At 42.5% G+C, this 19,293-nt stretch overlaps 1 protein-coding gene across 1 annotated transcript in view; it reads left to right on the top strand.

Moving 5' to 3' along the window:
• Positions 1-19,293, top strand: part of col27a1b (collagen, type XXVII, alpha 1b) — a 592,171-nt gene that overhangs the window by 483,510 nt on the left and 89,368 nt on the right. The window contains exon 37 of the mRNA XM_068012172.1: positions 6,662-6,769. Coding sequence (XP_067868273.1) covers positions 6,662-6,769 — 108 coding nt within the window. The remainder of the gene's footprint in view (positions 1-6,661; positions 6,770-19,293) is intronic.

Genomic DNA, 19,293 nt, shown 5'->3' with positions numbered 1-19,293 from the left:
GACAGGTGGCAGATGAAGTTCAATGCAGAGAAATGTGAAGTGATTCATTTTGATAGGAAGAACATGGAGAGACAATATAACAAAGGGCACTATTCTAAAGGGGGTGCAGGAGCAGAGGGACCTAGGTGTATATGTGCATAAATCATTGAAGGTGGCAGGACAGGTTGAGAGAGCAGTTAATAAAGCATACAGTGTCCTGGGCTTTATTAATAGGGGCAGAGAGTACAAGAGCAAGGAAGTTTTGTTGAACTTGTCTTAGACACTAGTTCGGCCTCAGCTGGAGTATTGCGTCCAGTTTTGGGCACCGCACTCTAGGAAGGCATGAGGGCATTGAAGAGAGTGCAGAAAAGGTTCACGAGAATGGTTTCAGGGATGAGGAATTTCAGTTATGAAGAGAGATTGGAGAAGTTAGGACTGTTTTCCTTGGAGAAGAGAAGGCTGAGAGGTGATTTGATAGAGGTATTCAAAATCATGAGGGGTCTGGATAGAGTAGATTGAGAGAAACTGTTCCCACTCATGAAAAGATCGAGAACGAGAGGACATAGTTTTAAAGTATTTGGTAAGAGAAGCAAAAGTGACATGAGGAGAAACTTTTTCACACTGCAAGTGGTTAAGGTCTGGAATGCGCTGCCTGAGCATGTGGTGGAAGCAGGTTCAATTGAAGCATTCAAAAAGGAATTAAACAGTTACATGAAAAGGAAGAATGTGCAGGGTTATGGGGAGAAGGGCAGAGGAATGGAACTGAGGGAATTCCTCTTTTGGAGAGCTAGTGTGGACACGATGGACTGAATGGCCTCCTTCTGCGCTGTAATGATTCTGTGATTCTGTGACACCTTTATAAAACAGTGATTAGGCCCCAGCTGGAATTTTGTCTCCAATTCTGGGCACTGCACTTTCGGAAGGCTGTCAGGCCCTTGGAGAGGGTACAGAAGAGATTTACTGGGATGAGGGACTTCAGTTATGTGGAGAGTCTAGAGAAGCTGGGATTGTTCTCCTTAGAGCACAGAAGGTTAAGAGGAGAGGTTTTCAAAATCATGGGTGGTTTTGATAGAGTAAATTCAGAGAAACTGTTCCCAGTGACAGAGGGCACAGATTTAAGGTTAATTGCAACAAAAAAAGAGGCGACATGAGGAAGCATATTTTTACATAATGAGTTCTTGTGATTTGGGATGAATGCATTGCCTGAAAGGATGGTAGAATCAGATTCAATAGTAACTTTCAAAAGGGAATTGGATACATACATGAAGGGAAAATAAAGGACAGGGCTATGGGGAAAGAGCTGGGGAGTGGGATTAATTGGATAACTCTTTCAAAGAGCCAGCACAGGTACAATGGGCCGAATAGCCTCCTTCTGTGCTGTATGATTCTACGAATGGGTGACTCGTGCCCTCCAATAACAATATTCAGCATTAGCTATTCTTGAGCTGCAGCTTCATTTAAAATATTTTTTGGAGCAGTACAGATGGTGTAGTTAGGCTACTTGTGAATATGACTGGTCTGGCTTAAGCAGCAGTGCCTATCCCAATCCATAGACAAATCCTGGAGAGCAACATCAGCCTTATACTCCTTTTCATGACTGCTAACTGCCTCTCCCAATTTTCTCCTTCATCCTCCATCCTCACCTTTGATTCTAGATGGTCCACGTCTGCCTCCACTATCCTCACCTGTGCTGCTGCAAGCACCCCTTCAAACCCACCTCTTCATACACAGCATTTTTTTGACATATGTAGTATTTATTCCACCTGTGAAATGCATCTGTGCTCACTCAATCTCCAGTTTAACCAAGCACCTGACCACCCGATTTTCCCTTTCTTCCCAGTGCTTGTCAATATTGTCAACTTGTCATACCTTCAGAAATTGTTTTTACCTCTTTTAAAATCACCATTTCATCACCCTCATTAAAAAGCCCACTTTTACCTTCTCAATCCTCCCACATTATCACCCTATCTCGAACCTGTCCATTCTCTCTAAGGTCCTTCTGCAACATTAACACCCAAATGCATGCTCAGCTTCTCATTGTTCCCTGTTTGAATCCCTCCGAGCAGCCCTCAGCACCAGGACTCGGACCGCCCCCGTTAGTCACCTTTGACATCCTGTCCAATCATGACCACAGCAACGATTGGCTGTTTCTCCTGAAAAAAGTTTCTCGTGAACACTTAAAAAGGAACAGGACAAGGAGGTGGGAGGAAGGAACACAAGGAAGCACACAGACAAAGAAATAGAATGAGCTTTACCGTGCTTCCATGGAAAACAGGAGACGGTTAAATGGCTGAAGTGATATAAGCAGCTGTTGAATTTGCCTACACTACACAAAAATGGAATCTCATTGGAGAAAGATTTGAAGAGTAATCCAGTGTACTGCTGTTAATTCAAAGTCCTTTTTCTTTAACTCCGCAACATTTACATTATCCAATAATTTAAATTAAACCAATTGTATTATATGTCACAGTAGCTTTTACAAGCACAATTTGAATTATCCGAAACCTGGAACTAACAGGAATGGATTGTAAACCACAATTCTATGCTCATTGTTTTCTTCAAGAGGTCAGTTCATCAAGTCAATCCTTTTTGAGATAGTATGTATAATTTGTCTTCTCTTGGACTCTGACCAATTTATCTCTTGGAAAAGTTGATCAGAGGTAGATCTTCTAAGGTGAATAAAGCTGTACTCATGCTTCCCTAAGGTAATCCTGTGCCACTCCAGAATTTCTGTCAAACATTGATACTTTTACTAATCTATCTCCTGTACCATTGCACAATGAGAGTGAAGACCAAGTGTCGTGTTCAGTTAAAGTGTGGTTAGAGAGTCAGATATAATTCAACCAGGGCACATATAGTAATTACACCCTCTTTCCAATGCGAGTGCAGCATTGCCTCCACTGGAGGAGCAGGAGAATTTACTGCGTGACGTGTTTACATTGACATTTTCCATTATAAATGTGGACAAAGGAATTTATATCAGAAAAACATTGTCAAGAAATGCTGATGTAATATTTTGAATATATTTTTTCTACTCATTTGTGGAATGTGGGCATCACTGGCTAGGCCAGCATTTATTGCCCATCCCTAATTGTCTTTAAATTGAGTGACTTGCTAGGCCATTTTAGAGGGCAGTTAAGAGTCTGGAATCACATGTAGGTCAGACCAGGTGAGGTTTGGCAGATTTACTTCCCTAAAGGGCATTAGAGAAGCGGATGGGTGTTTACAACAATTGACAATGATTTCATGGTCACCATTAGACTAGCTTTTTTTAATTCCAGATTTTACTAATTGAATTCAAATTTCACCATCTGCCATGGTGGGATTCAAACCCCTGACCTCACAGCATCAGCTCTGTAGTACTAGTCCAGTGACTATGCCACTGCCTCCCTGTGTTATTGATAGTTAAACAGCAAAACCTACTGCAATTTGGGAGCAGAGAAAGAGTTGGTTGGAGTATCGCCATTTCTTTGCTAAGGAGCTAGGAGGTGCAAAACTGCGGAGCTAGGAACATTGGAATAGATTAGATTAGATTAGATTAGAGATCCAGCACTGAAACAGGCCCTTCGGCCCACCGAGTCTGTGCCGACCATCAACCACCCATTTATACTAATCCTACACTAATCCCATATTCCTACCAATCACCCCACCTGTCCCTATATTTCCCTACCACCTACCTATACTAGTGACAATTTATAATGGTCAATTTACCTATCAACCTGCAAGTCTTTTGGCTTGTGGGAGGAAACCGGAGCACCCGGAGAAAACCCACGCAGACACAGGGAATAGGAGGGGACCATTTAGCCACTCGAGTCTGCTCTGCCATTCAATGAAATCATGACTGGCCTGTGATCTAATTCCATTTACCCATCTTTGCCCCATATCCCTTAATATCTTGCTGTATGCTGGAGTGTAATTATAGCAAGACAAGTTCACATAAGCTGTTTCCATTGTAAATGTGGATACAAGAATTTGAAATAGACGTGCCCACAGATGTAAATGTTTTAACATATTTGAGCTCCTGTAATATTGCACACGGGGGAGTGTAGACAAGTGTAGCACTCGGGTGAAGTAGGGTTAGAGGGTGAGGTATAATTCGACCAAGAGACACAAATGTAATTCAGTCCCTATTTTTAAGTCATACATCACGTTCTTATTTTTATATTTCCTTTGTAAATTCCAATGTTCACATTTAGATCGGAAGCTGGGGGAGGTGTAATTACAGTGTGACGAGTTTACAAAGGCATGATAAAGGAATTTATAATGGAAAAGGTTGCTACGAAGTGCAAGCAAACATAGCATTTTTAATATAAAATAAAAACAAGAAATACTGGAAATACTCAGTAGGTCTGGCAGCATCTGTGGAGAGAGAAGCAGAGTTAACGTTTCAGGTCAGTGACCCTTCTTCAGCACTCCCATCAGGTCACTGACCTGAAACGTTAACTCTGCTTCTCTCTCCACAGATGCTGCCAGACCTGCTGAGTATTTCCAGCATTTCTTGTTTTTATTTCGGATTTCCAGCATCCTCGGTATTTTGCTTTTATTTTAGCATTTTTGGTATATCAGCATTGATAACCCAGCCAGTTTCATTCCACACAGTACACATGCATGATGCTACCTCTAGCTTCGGTAGACTAACTGTTTTGTTTTTATCGAAAGTTATGCTTACAGTCTTAACCACACATTCTTCTACCTTTTTTGTAAAAGAATTAATCTGCCTTGACTGTTTTTACACAAAGTATTTTAATGGAGGAATTTATTTTCTAGAGTGAGGTCTCCCTTGTGGCCTGTTAAAATATACTGACCTATTTTAGTTCCATGATTATGTCTGAAGTCATATAACCTACTGACATCTACATTGCCCAAAGCTTTTCAGAGTATTTCAAAAATCTGTAATATATCCAGTTCATTGTTTTTTCTATAGTGAAAAGAAGTCCAATTCTCTGAACCTCTTGTTTGATAACTATAAACCCCCAAATCATCCCAGTCACTCCTCCCTGAGCCACCTTGAACGAATCAGTATCAATTTGAAGGAAGAATGTTTTCTATCTCTCACTGTTCACATTCAGGAAGGGGAGAGAAGAGCTGCCCTAATCCCACTGATCACCAGCATCAACCAACACAACAGACACGAGGTCTTTATCAATTTCCAAGACAAGTTAATGAGGGGGAGTCCAGAACCAGGGGTCATAGTCGAAGGATACGGGGTAAACCTTTCAGGACTGAGATGAGGAGAAATTTCTTCACCCAGAGAGTGGTGAGCCTGTGGAATTCGCTACCACAGAAAGCGGTTGAGGCCAAAACATTGTTTCCAAAAAGAAGTTAGATATAGCTCTTGGGTCTAAAGGGATCAAAGGGTATGGGGCGAAAGCGGGAACAGGTTACTGAGTTGGATGATCAGCCATGATCATAATGAATGGTGGAGCAGGCTCGAAGGGCCGAAGGACCTACTCCTGCTCCTATTTTCTATGTTTTCTATGAATTACTTATTACTTGGCGTCTGTGCAAGAGAACATCAAAGCTAGCTTGTTTGCACCTATCATCTCAAGCTTTATTTTAATCATTTCCATGAATACACAATGCTTTGAAACACAATATTTAAAGGTAACGAGTGTCAATGTTCCTGAGCAACTCTGAACACCAGCCAGTCTGGCTCATTTGTAGGACCTGGAGGCTGGAATTCTCTAGGTCTCCAGAAACCACCACAAGCTAGGGCCCTAATTGGCAAGGGGAAGATAACCAGGTCCACCTGAACCTCAGTTTAACATCTCATTATGGAGAATAGCACCTGTAGCAGTGAAGCATTCTCTCAATGGAGTGTCCATCTGCCCTGGAGTGATATTAGAACCCACAATCTTTGGACTCAGTCAATTCCAACAAGAAAGGGAAACTAACAAGGGCAGTATTCTGAAATTTCCTTGTCCTGTCAAAAATATATTGTGTTATTCCTATTCACAGACTATAATGTGGACTTGAGGAAGAGTGGTTCAAAGATATTCCTTATGGAATGCTTTCCCAGTCTGACTGATCAAGACAAGTACAAATGAAGACCATCTAGCTCATTCTTCCATAGAAAACTACAATTTCCCTCTCAATGAATAATTTTATCCCACTAATTTACCCATTTATCCTTACCTCACTGACCTGGCACTGATTGTTGTTGTCATTGGATCATCCTGTTGCTGAGTGCTCTGCTCCTTACAGATACAACTTCTTCCACAAAGAAAGAGTTGCATTTACATAGTGCCTTTCATGACCTCAGAATGTCCCAAAGCACTTCACAGCCAATAACAACAACATGTATTTATATAGTGCCTTTAACATAGTAAAAATCCCAAGCCACTTTACAGGAGCGATTTATCAAAGAAAGTTTGACACCGAGCCAAATAAGGGGATATTGGGGCAGGTGACCAAATGCTTAATGAAAGAGGTAGGTTTTAGGGAAGAGAGAGGGGGTAGAGAGACGGGGATGTTTCGGGAGGGAATTCCAGAGCTTAGGGCCTTGGCAGCTGAAGGCACTGCAGATAAGGATGGAATTATTAAAATCGGGGGTGGGCAGGAGACCAGAATTGGAGGAGCACAGAGATCTCGGAGAGTTGTAGAGGCTTCTTGTTTCACTGATGTTTCTCTTGTTGAATGATATACAACTCACTAACCCACCTCTTGTCTTTTTCCATATTAGGGTGACAAGGGAGACCCGGGAGCAGAAGGAGATAAAGGAGACAAGGGGCCAGAAGGATTGAAAGGAAAAGAAGGGCCACCAGGAGTACCAGGAATCCAAGGAGTTCCCGTAAGTATTGTTTCTCTGTTTTTTTCCGCAGAAGTCATGGCTGGATATCATTTGTAGACAATCGCAGAGAAGGGATGGCACAGCATTCATGGGAATAGTTAAAATCCACAATAATCTTCAAATTTATTTTCCCAACAAGCTTGTTTACAGTCTTGATAGTTTGTCATGCATCCACAAATTACCAGTAATTTTGCAAGGCACCACTCCGAGCCGCAAGCACTGTAGTAGAGGTAGGACTACAATACTGTAATCCAATTTTCCAACAAGCACTGACTGCAAGTGAGCCTCTGCACTCGGGGTGGATACTCGCTAAACTACCCGCAATATTTCTACCTTAACGAGAGAGAAAAGTAAATAAATAAATGTGAAAAATAGAGGTATTCAAAATCATGAGGGGTCTTGACAGAGCAGAGTAGAGAGAAACAGTTCCCATTGGTGGAAGGGTTGAGAACCAGAGGACACCGATTTAAAGTGATTGGCAAAAGAACCAAAGGAGACTGGAAAATCCTTTTTAACAGAGCGTGTGGTAACAGTTTGGAATTCACTTCATGAAAGTGTGGTGGAGACAGATTCAATCGTGGCTTTCAAAGGGCATTTAATAAGCACCTGAAGGGAAAAAATATGCAGGGCTACAGGGAAAGGACGTGGGAGTGGAACTAGCTAAATTGCTCTTACAGAGAGTCAGCATGAGTTTGACAGTCTGAATGGCCTCCTTCTGTGCTAAAACCATTCTATGATTCTATAAGGGAGGAAAAGTAGGAATTTCCCTGTACTATCAAAAATATACAGTGTCTTTCCTGTTCATTGGCAGATTTAAGGAAGAAAGGTTCCTTTTAGTGTATAAGCAGGGTTTATCATTCTATATCTACCCACAGTGGGGGAGATAGTGACGTAGTGGTAATGTCACTGAACTAGTAATGCAGAGGCCCAGGCTAATCCCCTGGGGATATTGGTTCAAATCCCACCGTGGTAGCTGGTGGAATTTGAACAATTAATTTTTCAAAAAGCTGGAATTGAAAGCTAGTCTCAGCTGTGAAACTATCATCGATTGTCATAAAAACCCATCTGGTTCACCAATGTCCTTTAGGGAAGGAAATCTGCCATCCTTACCTGGTCTGGCCTACATGTGACTCCAGACCCACAGCAATGTGGTTGACTCCTAACTGCCCTCTGAAATGGCCGTGTAAGCCGCTCAGTTCAAGGGGATATAGGGATGGGCAACAAATACTGGCCTTGCCAGCGATGCCCACGTCCCAGGAAAAGAATTTTTAAAATGTAAATGTGTGACTCCACCTATCACACGCAGGCTGATGGACATCTAATTTGGTCACTGAGTCTACAAATAAGATTATTTTCTTCTTATTGTTGCATCACTATTCCTGATATAGAATGAGAAAGAGAAAGTTGACTGAGTGCTTTTCACCATCGAGGAAACAGATACCTGATAGTGCCATTGACTCCAGTTGTGTTACAGTTGAAGAAGTGGACATTGCATTGTGTTGTTAAATGTATTTTGCTGTTACGATCAGGGTACTGAGCAGCTAACTCCATCACTGCATTATTTCACTTGTAACATCAGTGCAGGGAAGCTGTAGTTGAGTCTATGACTTCTGTCTGTAAAACCCGGGAAACGTGCATTTTATATTCTTGAGTGGTTTGATACATAGTGAGAAATGGTGGGATGTTCCAGCATTGAGTACTTTCCCAGCGTGGGAGATGGAAATTCGTTTTTGAAGGAGTTATTTTGACTGTTACAGTCTGGGAGCAAGTCATGTCAAGCGACTCACTCTGCATCACCTTTGAAATAGATGGACAGTATTTTACCTCTTAAAATGAATATTAGCATAAAGTGACCATCTTGCAGTTTGGGAAGCATTATTAAGACTGAAAAGTTGTGTTGTTCTACTTGTGGAAAACCACACATGGCTCTTTTTTACATTAGAAAGTTAGTCATCTTGGGTGTTAAAAAAAAATTCTTAAAAATACATTCTTTTCACTGTGTCAAAATGCGGTAGAGTTTAATTTAATGAATATTAATGCTGCTTTTATCCACTGAATACCACTCCTGATAGTTTTGATAACCATGCTAAGGTCTTTGTACACTATTTCCTATTATTTTGATTAATATTCTCAAAGGGGATGAGTGTGGGATCAGTGGCTTGCTACTATCCTTATCTGTGGTTTGAAACTGCTTTTGGATGTCGTTTGAAACTGCTCATGAACACTATAAAGTCCTTGTTGAAAAGAATGACTTATTCAAAGGAGAATATTGTGTACCTTTTGGAGGCTATTTTTAAATGCTGCTTTTAACTACAAAACAAGGGGTACTTCTTCCCAGAAGATCGCAATTCTGTCGAACATTTGTAGATTTAGGAAGTTGTTGAGTAGCGAGTTCAAGAACCAGGTGCCCAACATCTGGAGACTGTTTGAATCCGACATTTTATGGCGTTGTGCAGTCAGGATCGCAAGGGAACAGGCGCCAGACAGGCAGGGGGAATTGGCCCAAGCCTGTGTGTTCTGGAGCTGAAATCATTTCCAAAAATGTTTCAAAAATATAGAACCAGCCACTTAGCAGACAAGCTAATGTTCGCAAGCGCAGGTTAATAGCTGGTTATGTCTACAATAAACCCCTTTCAAAACATGGTATCTTTCATTGTAAGTTATATGGACACCAGCCAGACACACTCCCACTTCAATCGGCAATGCCTTGTTTTCATAGTGCATTTCTTCAAAGTGTTTCCAGTGTTGCAATGTTTTTGGTTTTGTTTTGCTTGACTGTGTGAATTGGCACCTGAAAGTTCTCCTCAAGCCAATCGCATGGATGTACCAAAGGACAGCATTCTAATATTACAAAAAAAAAACCAGCCGCAAAAATCTGAACATTGCATGCTTCATGACATTTTAATAAAAATCTAAATCTGAAACTCTTGTTTCATTTCTGTAAAAAAAAAAGTTAATTCTTTTATTACTAGTTTCATTTTACAAATCCTCACTGGAGCTGATATCATTAAGTGTGTTTTGATGCTGGATTTCCTTCTTCGCAGACACAGACGTACATCACCTCCCACTTACAAGAGTGAGGATCAGTAAAATGGTGTGTATCATTGGAGAGGGGCTGAGCATTAAGAACATATTATTAGAGATGGTTTTGGATTCTCCCATTATGCATTTTGGAAGGGTTCTCAGAATATTGCAATGCTTAATGGATGATTTTTTTATTACTGTTACAGAGGAGAGTAGAATGCCAGGGAGCCAGTCTATTGCTATATTTAAATCCACAAAGGCAGTCATTCAAAATGCATTGCTGATTACATTATCTGAAAGCCGACCAATCTGAATAAAGCTGACAGCCGCCAGCCTCAGACAGGACTGCTGTTTGGGACCCTTGCCGTGAATTTGGTTTTGAACAAATTCAATGGCACAAGTGCTTGCGGTTTCCATTCAGATTTGGCCAATCAAGATGGGAATGGGTTAAATGGGCTACAACTGCAAAGACCTCATTTGAATTCCCCTGTTTCATTTCATTTCCACTGTGAGATTGTTCAGCCATGAGGGACTGTTAGATTAACTGTTTCCATTAAGTTTCAGAAAGGTGGGATCCAGGCCAGTGAAATCTGGAATGAGTTTGTCCTTAATGCGAGTTCATGTTGGCCTGAGTTTGCATAAATCAGTCCAGGTTTTGGCAGTCTCTCTTCCCTGTAGATGGTGAAGAGCAGGAAATCTCCTAGTGACTCTTCCAGGTCTCCTTAATAATCAGAGCCCCATCCTGCAGCATAAGCACCCGCTTGGTTTTAACGTCCGGAGACTCGACAGGACATTATTGCAGCATTCCAGAGGCATAGATGCATGCTTGTTGTTACATTCATAGGTGGCGTATACTACTGTCAGCTTGAAGATGCTGATAGCAATCTAGACGAGGCATGCTACTGATGCCATCATGTGCCAGTGCTTCCAAACTAGTTTTGTGTTTTGTCTCCTATTTTTTGTGAGTGATAAGTAGAGTTTTTTCAGCATACTGTCACACTTTCTGGTCATACTTAAGTATTAAGGCTGGTGCCATGGAAGCCTGGAGCTCGTAAAGTGGTGGACGTACCACTTTTGGCCACTTCCAGCACGGCCCACGCGGTGTGCCAAGATTGTAAGGGCTCTAGCAGGGATGTGTCGTATGTCCGTCAGAGGCATACAGAGGGGGAAGATCATGATACTGTATCTAACACTGACTTGGCACACAACTTGCCATTTTGGACTTTGTAGCCGCGGCTAATGCCCTCTCTTAAGCACTCCCACCTGAACATGTAGTTAGCTACAAGAGGGACTGCCACACGAGTGCAATTTAAAGGGATCATCATGGGACTTCCAGGTGAGGTGCTTTTGACTTTCTTTTGTGGGTAGAAGTACTGTGTACAGCAGGGAGTGGCACTGGACTCTGATGAGGAGGTCAGAGGAGTTGGCTCCTGTCAGCAGAAAGCTTGCTTTCTGTAAAAGGGACTAAAAATGCAGCCTCTCTTGAGCTGCAGCATGAAAGAGAGATGGAGCACAGGCAGCAGAGAGAGGAAGCTGTGCGCAGTGAGAGGAGGAGGAGGGCTATCAATGGAAGGTTTACCTACCAAGGGCCTTCAGAGAGCACATCTCTCTGCACCTCAGCCTGGAGCAGTGTCTGAGGTGGCTACATTTCACTAAGGAGGTGGTCACTGAACTGTACCATCTCCTCCAACTGGACCTAAAGCCACACAGCCGGGCAAGGACTGCACTGCCAGTGGCCATGAAAATCACCAAGGTCCTCAATTTCTACAACAGTGGATGCTTCTAGGTGGGAGCAGGTAGAATTGCCAACATGTTACAGTTTGCTGTGAATTGTTGCATCAGGGAGGTGACAGAGGCTCTGCACGCCAGGAGATGGGACTTCATAGTGTTCACTCTCACCGGAGAGAAGCTGGAGGAGTGGGCACATGCCTGGCTAGAAGGATTCCCAATGGTGCTGGGAGCCATGCATATGTTTCTGCAGCCCCCACATAGTAACAGGGAGATGTACCACAGCTGCAATGGGTACCACACTCTGAGCATGCGGTTGGTGTGAAACCATGCATAGAATATCATATAGGTAAATGGCTGCTATCCTGGCATCAGCCATGATGCTTTTATCTTGCACCAATCAGCCATACCCATTATCTTTGAGCTACCATGAAGAACCAGGGGTTGGCTGCTGGGTGACTAGGGCTACCCGCTCCCCACCAGGCTCAAGCCTACCCTCCACCACCCGACCATATGTGGGCAGCGTATCTCCAATGAGAGCCATGCTGCCACCAGGAACATCGTGGAGCAAACCATCGGTGTCCTGAAGCAACAGTTCCGCTGTCTGCACCATGCTGGGGGGGGGGAGGTGGGGGGAGCCCTCCAGTACTTGCTGGAGCGTGTCTCAAAATTCGTGGTGGTCTGCTGCATCCTCCATAACGATGCCTCATGATTTTGAACACCTCATTCAAATCTCCCTGTGGCCTTTTTTGCACTGGAGTTTGACTTGCAGGTTATGCTATATTTGCAGGCATTTTAACCAATTAGACTACATATAAGGATACATGAAGATTTACTTCTACTGTAATAGAGAGCCAATCCTGCACCATGATAGGAATTTGAATATCAGAATGGAAAAAGATATGTGATAGAAAAGGCGAAAGTGAGCGCAACATAAATTCACCAATCTAAAAATGAAATGAATTGAGCTTTAGCACAAGAGGAGAGCTTAAATCAAATTATTTTCTGGAGGGAGAAAAATGAAAAGCGGAGAAGTTATGTTAAACTTATATAGAACATTTGTTAGACCATATTTGGAGTACCATGAACAGTTTTGGTCTCCATATTATTAAAAATGGATGTAGAGGCACTGGAGAAGATGCAAAATAGATTTACTAGAATGATCCCAGAACAGAAAGGTTATACCTATCAGGAAAGATTGAACAGGTATGAGGCTCTTTCCTTTAATAAAAAGAAGGCTGAGGGATGACCTGATAATCTTTAAGATTATGAAACAGTTTGATGGGGTAAACATAGACAAGATCTTTTCACTTGTAAGTGAGACCAGAACCAGGGGCCATAAATATGAGATAGTCACTAATAAATCTGATAGGAAATTCAGCAGAAACCTCTTTCCCCAGAGAATGGAACTCAATACCACAGGGAGTCTTCTTTGGCCTCCTTATCTCGAGAGACAATGGGTAAGCGCCTGGAGGTGGTCAGTGGTGTGTGGAGCAGCGCCTGGAGTGGCTATAAAGGCCAATTCTAGAGTGACAGACTCTTCCACAGGTGCTGCAGATAAAATTTGTTTGTCGGGGCTGTTACACAGTTGGTTCTCCCCTTGCACTTTTGTCTTTTTTCCTGCCAACTGCTAAGTCTCTTCGACTCGCCACACTTTAGCCCCACCACAGGGAGTAATTGAGACAAAAAGCATAGATGCTTTTAAGGGGCAGCTGGGTAAGCATAAGAGGGAGAAAGGAGTAGAAGGATGTGTTGATGGGGTTAGATGAAGAGGGATGGGAAGAGGCTTGTGTGGAGCATAAACACCGGCATAGACCAGTTGGGCCAAATGGCTTGTTTCTGTGCTGTTAGTAGTTTGTAATAAATATTTGCAATATCTGCGAACAGCTAGTTCCTAGTATCAAGTTTAGATTTTCATTCTGTAATCTTACATTGACTACTGTGCTTTCCATCATGTGTCAGCTGTAGCTCAATGAGTAGCGCTCTTATCTCTGAGTCAGAAGATTATGCATTCAAATCCCACTCCAGGGACTTGACTGCAAAAAATCTAGTCTGACGGTGCAGTGTTGTACTGAGGCAGGGGTGTCTTTCAGATGAGAGGTTTAATTAAGGCTCTATCGGTTGGGCATAAAGGGTCATCTTTTTTGAAGAAGAGCAGGGGGATTATCCCTGGTGCCCTGGCCAATATCGATCACCAATCAACATCACAAAACACAAGTTATCTGGTCATTATCACATCGCTGCTTGTGGGATCTTGCTGTGTGCCAATTGGCTGCTGAGTTTTCTATATTACAACAGTGACTCCACTTCAAAAGCAATTGGCTGTGAAGCACTTTGGGATGTCCTGAAGTTGTAGGAATGCAAATCTTTTTTTTAATAAATTAGACAATAGAGCTTCATTGAAACTGTCGTCATATTTCAAAGATAAGGTGTGCACAAGCTACCAGTGTCCAGCAAAGTTTAAAAACAAAAATGGAGTGTAAACAGGAAAAAAAGCCCATCCCGCTAATTATACAGTCTGTACTATAAAAGTAATGGATGTCCGATTGATTTCAGTGCTGTAACCCCATCCCATTTGAATTGTATGTCATTTCTATTTCTCACATACTCTAGTCCAATGACCTATCAACCAGGATTTTCAAATTTCTCTGAATGGTTGAATAAGTTAGTCTTGTCCTTCAGTGAACTCTTAGCACAAGGTGGAAATATTGAGGAGGGAAGTAATTGCTCTGGTGATTGTGCGAATTATTGCAAATGCATTCAAAAAGGATGTCTTTATGATCTTGTGGTATATAGTGTCCAAGGTAAAGAAAGACTTTCATTTTATATAGCGCCTTTCACAACCACCAGACATCTCAAAGTGCTTTACAGCCTATGAAGTACTTTTGAAGTGTAGTCACTGTTGTAATGTAGGAAATATGGCAGCTAATTTGTGCACAGCAAGATCCCACAAGCAGCATTGTGATAATGACCAGGTAATCTGTTTTTGCACTGTTGATTGAGGGATAAATATGAGCTTGGGGAGAGCTCCCCTTCTTTTCTGAATAATGCCATACAGTCTTTTACATCAACCTGCAAGGCTGATGCAGCCTTAGTTTAAGAGCAGATCTGGGAGGCAACACCTCCAACTCCCTCACTACCATGTACGACTTTTATATTCAAGAGCTGCAGTGGGATTTGAACCAACAATTTTCTGCCTTAGAGCCACAACTGACACTATAACTAGCGAAGGTTATCCAAGTAACGTCTGACTCATCCTGGACCTGCAAGAAGTGTAAATGTTTGTAACTTTGACCATATCTGCTCACTACATCGGCTTCATTTAGTCACTTGGAATGAGCTCCTCCAGTGGCTCAGTGGACAATGTCCACAATGGCGTTGTAGGTGTTGCTAGCAGCGCTGACCCTGCTAGAAATTGTGGGTCATTGGCCAGCTTAGTTCCTCTTTTATTAATAAGGACCAAAGGGCAGGATCCCGTGGCAAGTTCTTGCTGATAGATATCAATGTTCTCAAAATAGTGGCCAGAAAGTTTTAACCTGACCAGCACTCATGGATCTAAAACATTTCATTCACCTGAAATTCCAAAAAAAAACAGCTTTGGTGACAAACAGTAAGACAAGGTTTTGAGCCAACCGATCCAGCAAAAAAAGGGTGAAGAGGAGCACAAAAGCAGCCTGAGCCGCTGTCCCACAGGGCCCACCCTACCCTTCCCGCTCTTCCCCCCCCCCGCCCCCCAGCACCCTGCATCCCCGACAGACCCTCCTTCCTCCATCCAGGAGGCAGGTCAGGCCACCCGATACTGCAGCAGTCGGGAGCCAGTGGATGTCTCGGGACACTTGTTTTACAGCAGCATCTCAACAGTCATGGTACCTGTCCCCCAAAATGAAGCAGGTCTTCTCCCCCCTCCACACCCCCACTCGTGACTCTCAGGCAGCCAGTGGGCTCCCCAAAGTCCACACCTGGGGGGAAAGCCTACCTCAAGTGTCCTGAAAGCCCAGGTGACCATACAGTGACCAGGCTCCTTAGACACAGAAAAAATACTGTGGCTCTTTGACCCATACAAGCTCCAGGACCTTCAAAGTTAATTGAAAGACCATTCAAGCAACATAGGCAACATCGATTGCTTCAGCCAACATTGCAAATTGCTACCAACCTAAAATAAGCAAAGTAATCAAGGGGTAGGGAGATGGGGCAGGAAAATGGAGTTGTGGTAGGTGAGCCATGGACTTATCGAATGGCGGAGCAGCTTTGAGGGGCTGTGTGGTCTGCTCCTCCTATTTCTTATGTAAGTCTGACAAGCTGAAGTACATTTTTTTCATTTGTTCATGGGTTTGAGCATCGCTGGCTAGGCCAGCATTTATCCCTAATCCCTAGCCCACCCCTAATTGCCCTTGAGAAGGTGGCGGTGAGCTGCCTTCTTGAACCGCTGCAGTCCATGTGGTATAGGTACGCCCACAGTGCTGTTAGGGAGGGAATTCCTGGATCTTGACAGTGAAGGAACGGCGATTATAGTTCCAAGTCAGGATGGCGTGTGATGTAAAGGGGAAGTAGGAGGTGGTGTTCCCATGAGTTTACTGCCCTTATTCTTCGAGGTGGCAAAAGTCATGGGTTTGGAAGGTGCTGCCGAAGATTTATTTTAATTTTTGATATTTTCAATATTTTAATTTTTTAAAATTAATTCTCCTGGAATAAACAAGATAGATTGTTTTACCACAGGTTCACTTAATGCAGCACATCACAGTTGCATATTATTTCAAAGACACCCAGCTTACACTTGAATAGAATCTTGAAGCTGACAGAACATCCCAAGACCCTGCAAAAAAGGGAAGGGAAGTTGCACAGAATCGCGGAGTGTGTGAATTGGGATGTCGGATTGGAGGAGATTGAAGAGGTCCCGTTACTGCCCATCAGGAAAAGAAACTGGAAGGATTTAAGAAGTCTGAGACCTGATTGATTGTCAAACACTCGTAGCCTTCAAAAGAAATATATTGACCTGACTAATCTTGTAGGGAACATTGTAAATAGAAAGAATATCTCTGGTAACCTGATGTCTAGCAGCTAAAGCCTTGGACTTCTCAAAGGGCTCAAAGCCAAATTCCAGCCTGAATTGACATTGGAATAAGCTGCTCCCAGTGGCGAATTTATTGAAGTTCAGCTGGCCACCAGATGGAGAATCTTGCCGTCTTAGGGGAAAATGTATCCCCTCCTCTTGCGGCATGTGTCTTCTGTCAAGCTGTATTGATGCCGATTACAGAGACAAGGTAGCCCAAACGATCCTTGTTATGGGGCGATAACACAGCTGCAAGACTCCCATGAAAGTAAAACAAAGCACAGGCATATTATGATAAATGAAGAAATGTTGCTTGATATAAGTTTATAAAACCACAGCAGGGTTATTATCAGCTTATTTATGAGCCCATTTGGCGATTTACCAGATAATAGCATTTCAGCAAATTATCTCAGTTTGCTGATAGTTTCTCAAATAACCAGTAAAATAGGAGTGATGTCATCTTTTCCTAAACTGCTTATTTAGTTCATTTAAAATTTATTAAAGCCTTATGTATGATCACAAAACTGGGGGGGTGGGGGGATATTTTTAAAACAAGAAAGCATTTTTACAAGTAGCATCCCATAAGCATTCACATATCCCTAAATTATACTGAAAGCTTTTCAAATCTGGCTCGTAATACAGCAGTGGTTTGGAGATTAACTGATCACACTAGTCCTGCAATTCTATTGAAATGAACACAACCTTAAATATAGACCTGTAAGAAGCGGTTTATGAACATGGCTGTTTAAACTGGGCCTCAGTGCAGTACCCAGTGACTGGGAAATTCTGCTTGATATGTTAAGAGATGTTTAAAGCTTTTTATTGTTTGAAATAATAACTTTATTTAGGTTGAAACACCTTTTTCATGCTTTCTTTGTTTATGGAACCATACAGATTAATTGGGCACAAAGGAAGATTGCAGTGTAAACCCAACTATAGTTTATATATAGCTGTTTTTGTTCTTATTCGTTCATGGGATGTGGGCGTCACTGACTAGGCCAGCATTTATTGCCCATCCCTAATTGCCCTTGAGAAAGTTGTGGTGAGCTGCCTTCTTGAACCACTTTAGTCCATGTGATGTAGGTACACCCACAGTGCTGTTAGGGAGGGAGTTCCAGGGATTTTCACCCAGTAACGGTGAAGGAACAGCATTATATTTCCAAGCCACGATAGTGAGTGAAAGAGGTGTGTAAAATGATGAGGGGTCCAGAGAGAGTAGATAGCAAGAAACTGTTCCCACTGGCGGAAGGGTGGAGAACATGCAGATTTAATGCGATTGGCAAGAGAACCAAAAGCGACATGAGGAAAAACTTTTTTACACAGCGAGTGCTTAGGATCTGGAATACACTGCCTGAGAGTGTGGTGGAGGCCAATTCAATCGTGACTTTCCAAAGGGAACTGGATAATTATCTGACGGAAAAAGATTGCACGCTACGGAGAAAAATCGGAGGAGAGGGACGAGCTAAATTGCTCTTGCAGAGAGCCAGCACAGACTTGATGGACCGAAAGGCCTCCTTCTGTGCTGTAACTATTCCATGATTCTGTGGAGGGGGAGCTTGCAGGTGGTGGTGTTCCTATGAACCCGCTGTCCTTTGTTCTTCTAGGTGGTAGAGGCTGCAGATTTGGAAGGTGCTGTTACAGGAACCTTGGCGCGTTACTACAGTGCATCTTATAGATGCCTGTTAGGACCTGTTTGGAGATTCTGCACCAACACATTTGCTCTTTTCCCAGATCCCTGGTCTGAAAATTATTTCAAATACCCAGATTGAAGAAAGTCTGTCTGTGAAATCATGGACCAACTGTTCCCACCTCTCCACATCCCAAACTTTCAGACAGAGAAATCAAAGGGAAATACTGCAAATTGCAGTTTCCTGTATTTTGATCATTTGCAGAGTGAAATGGATGATGTCAAAATTGTTTATTAATAGGGCCCTGACTGGAGCAGTTAAATGAATTTTGTACAGGTAAAGCCTCTTAGATAATTAGCCACTAGCTGTTCCCACAGTGCTGAAATCAATATTACTCCAGGGCAAGATATCCATTTTGCTGAATATATTTTATAGAAAATTTCCCTTCAGCCTTGCAGCGTTGGTCACAACCAAGAAATGTGCTTTTGGATATGTATTGTTAGAAAATATGGAATGAAAAAGTCAATTAAGGAAAAATCATGCTGACTCATTGTCAGTCCATTGGTAGCTCTGTTGGTAACACTCACCTCTGTGCCAGCAAGTTGTGGGTTTAAATCATGCTTGAGCACAAAGATCAAGGCTGACATTCCAGTGGAGTGCTGCACTGTCAAAGGCGTTGTCTTTCAGATGTGATGTTCAGGTAAGGCCCCCACCTGACCTTGCAGGTGGGTATTGAACTCATGGTGCCATTTTGAAGACGAGCAGGTGAGTTCCCCCTGGTGTCCTGGCCAAAATATTTATCTTACAATAAACATCCCAAATTCTGATTATCTAGTCATTATCTCATTGTTGTTTGTGGGAGCTTGCTGTGCGCAAATTGACTGCTGCGCTTCCTACATTACAACAATGACTACACTTCAAAAAGGTGCTTCATTGGCTGTAAAGCGTTTTGGGAATTCTGGTGATTGTGAAAAGTGCTAAATGAGTGTAAGTCTTTCTTTGATTCTGATCCTACCTCAGACTTTGTCTTTCCTTTATCTCCAGGTGCCATCCTCAACATTATCTATATCTGCTCATAGTATATCCTGATTTTA

This window comes from Heterodontus francisci, chromosome 32 (assembly GCF_036365525.1).
Source record: "Heterodontus francisci isolate sHetFra1 chromosome 32, sHetFra1.hap1, whole genome shotgun sequence".
In the NCBI taxonomy this organism is placed as follows: Eukaryota; Metazoa; Chordata; class Chondrichthyes; order Heterodontiformes; family Heterodontidae; genus Heterodontus; species Heterodontus francisci.
This window is presented reverse-complemented; position numbering and strand designations above follow the sequence as displayed.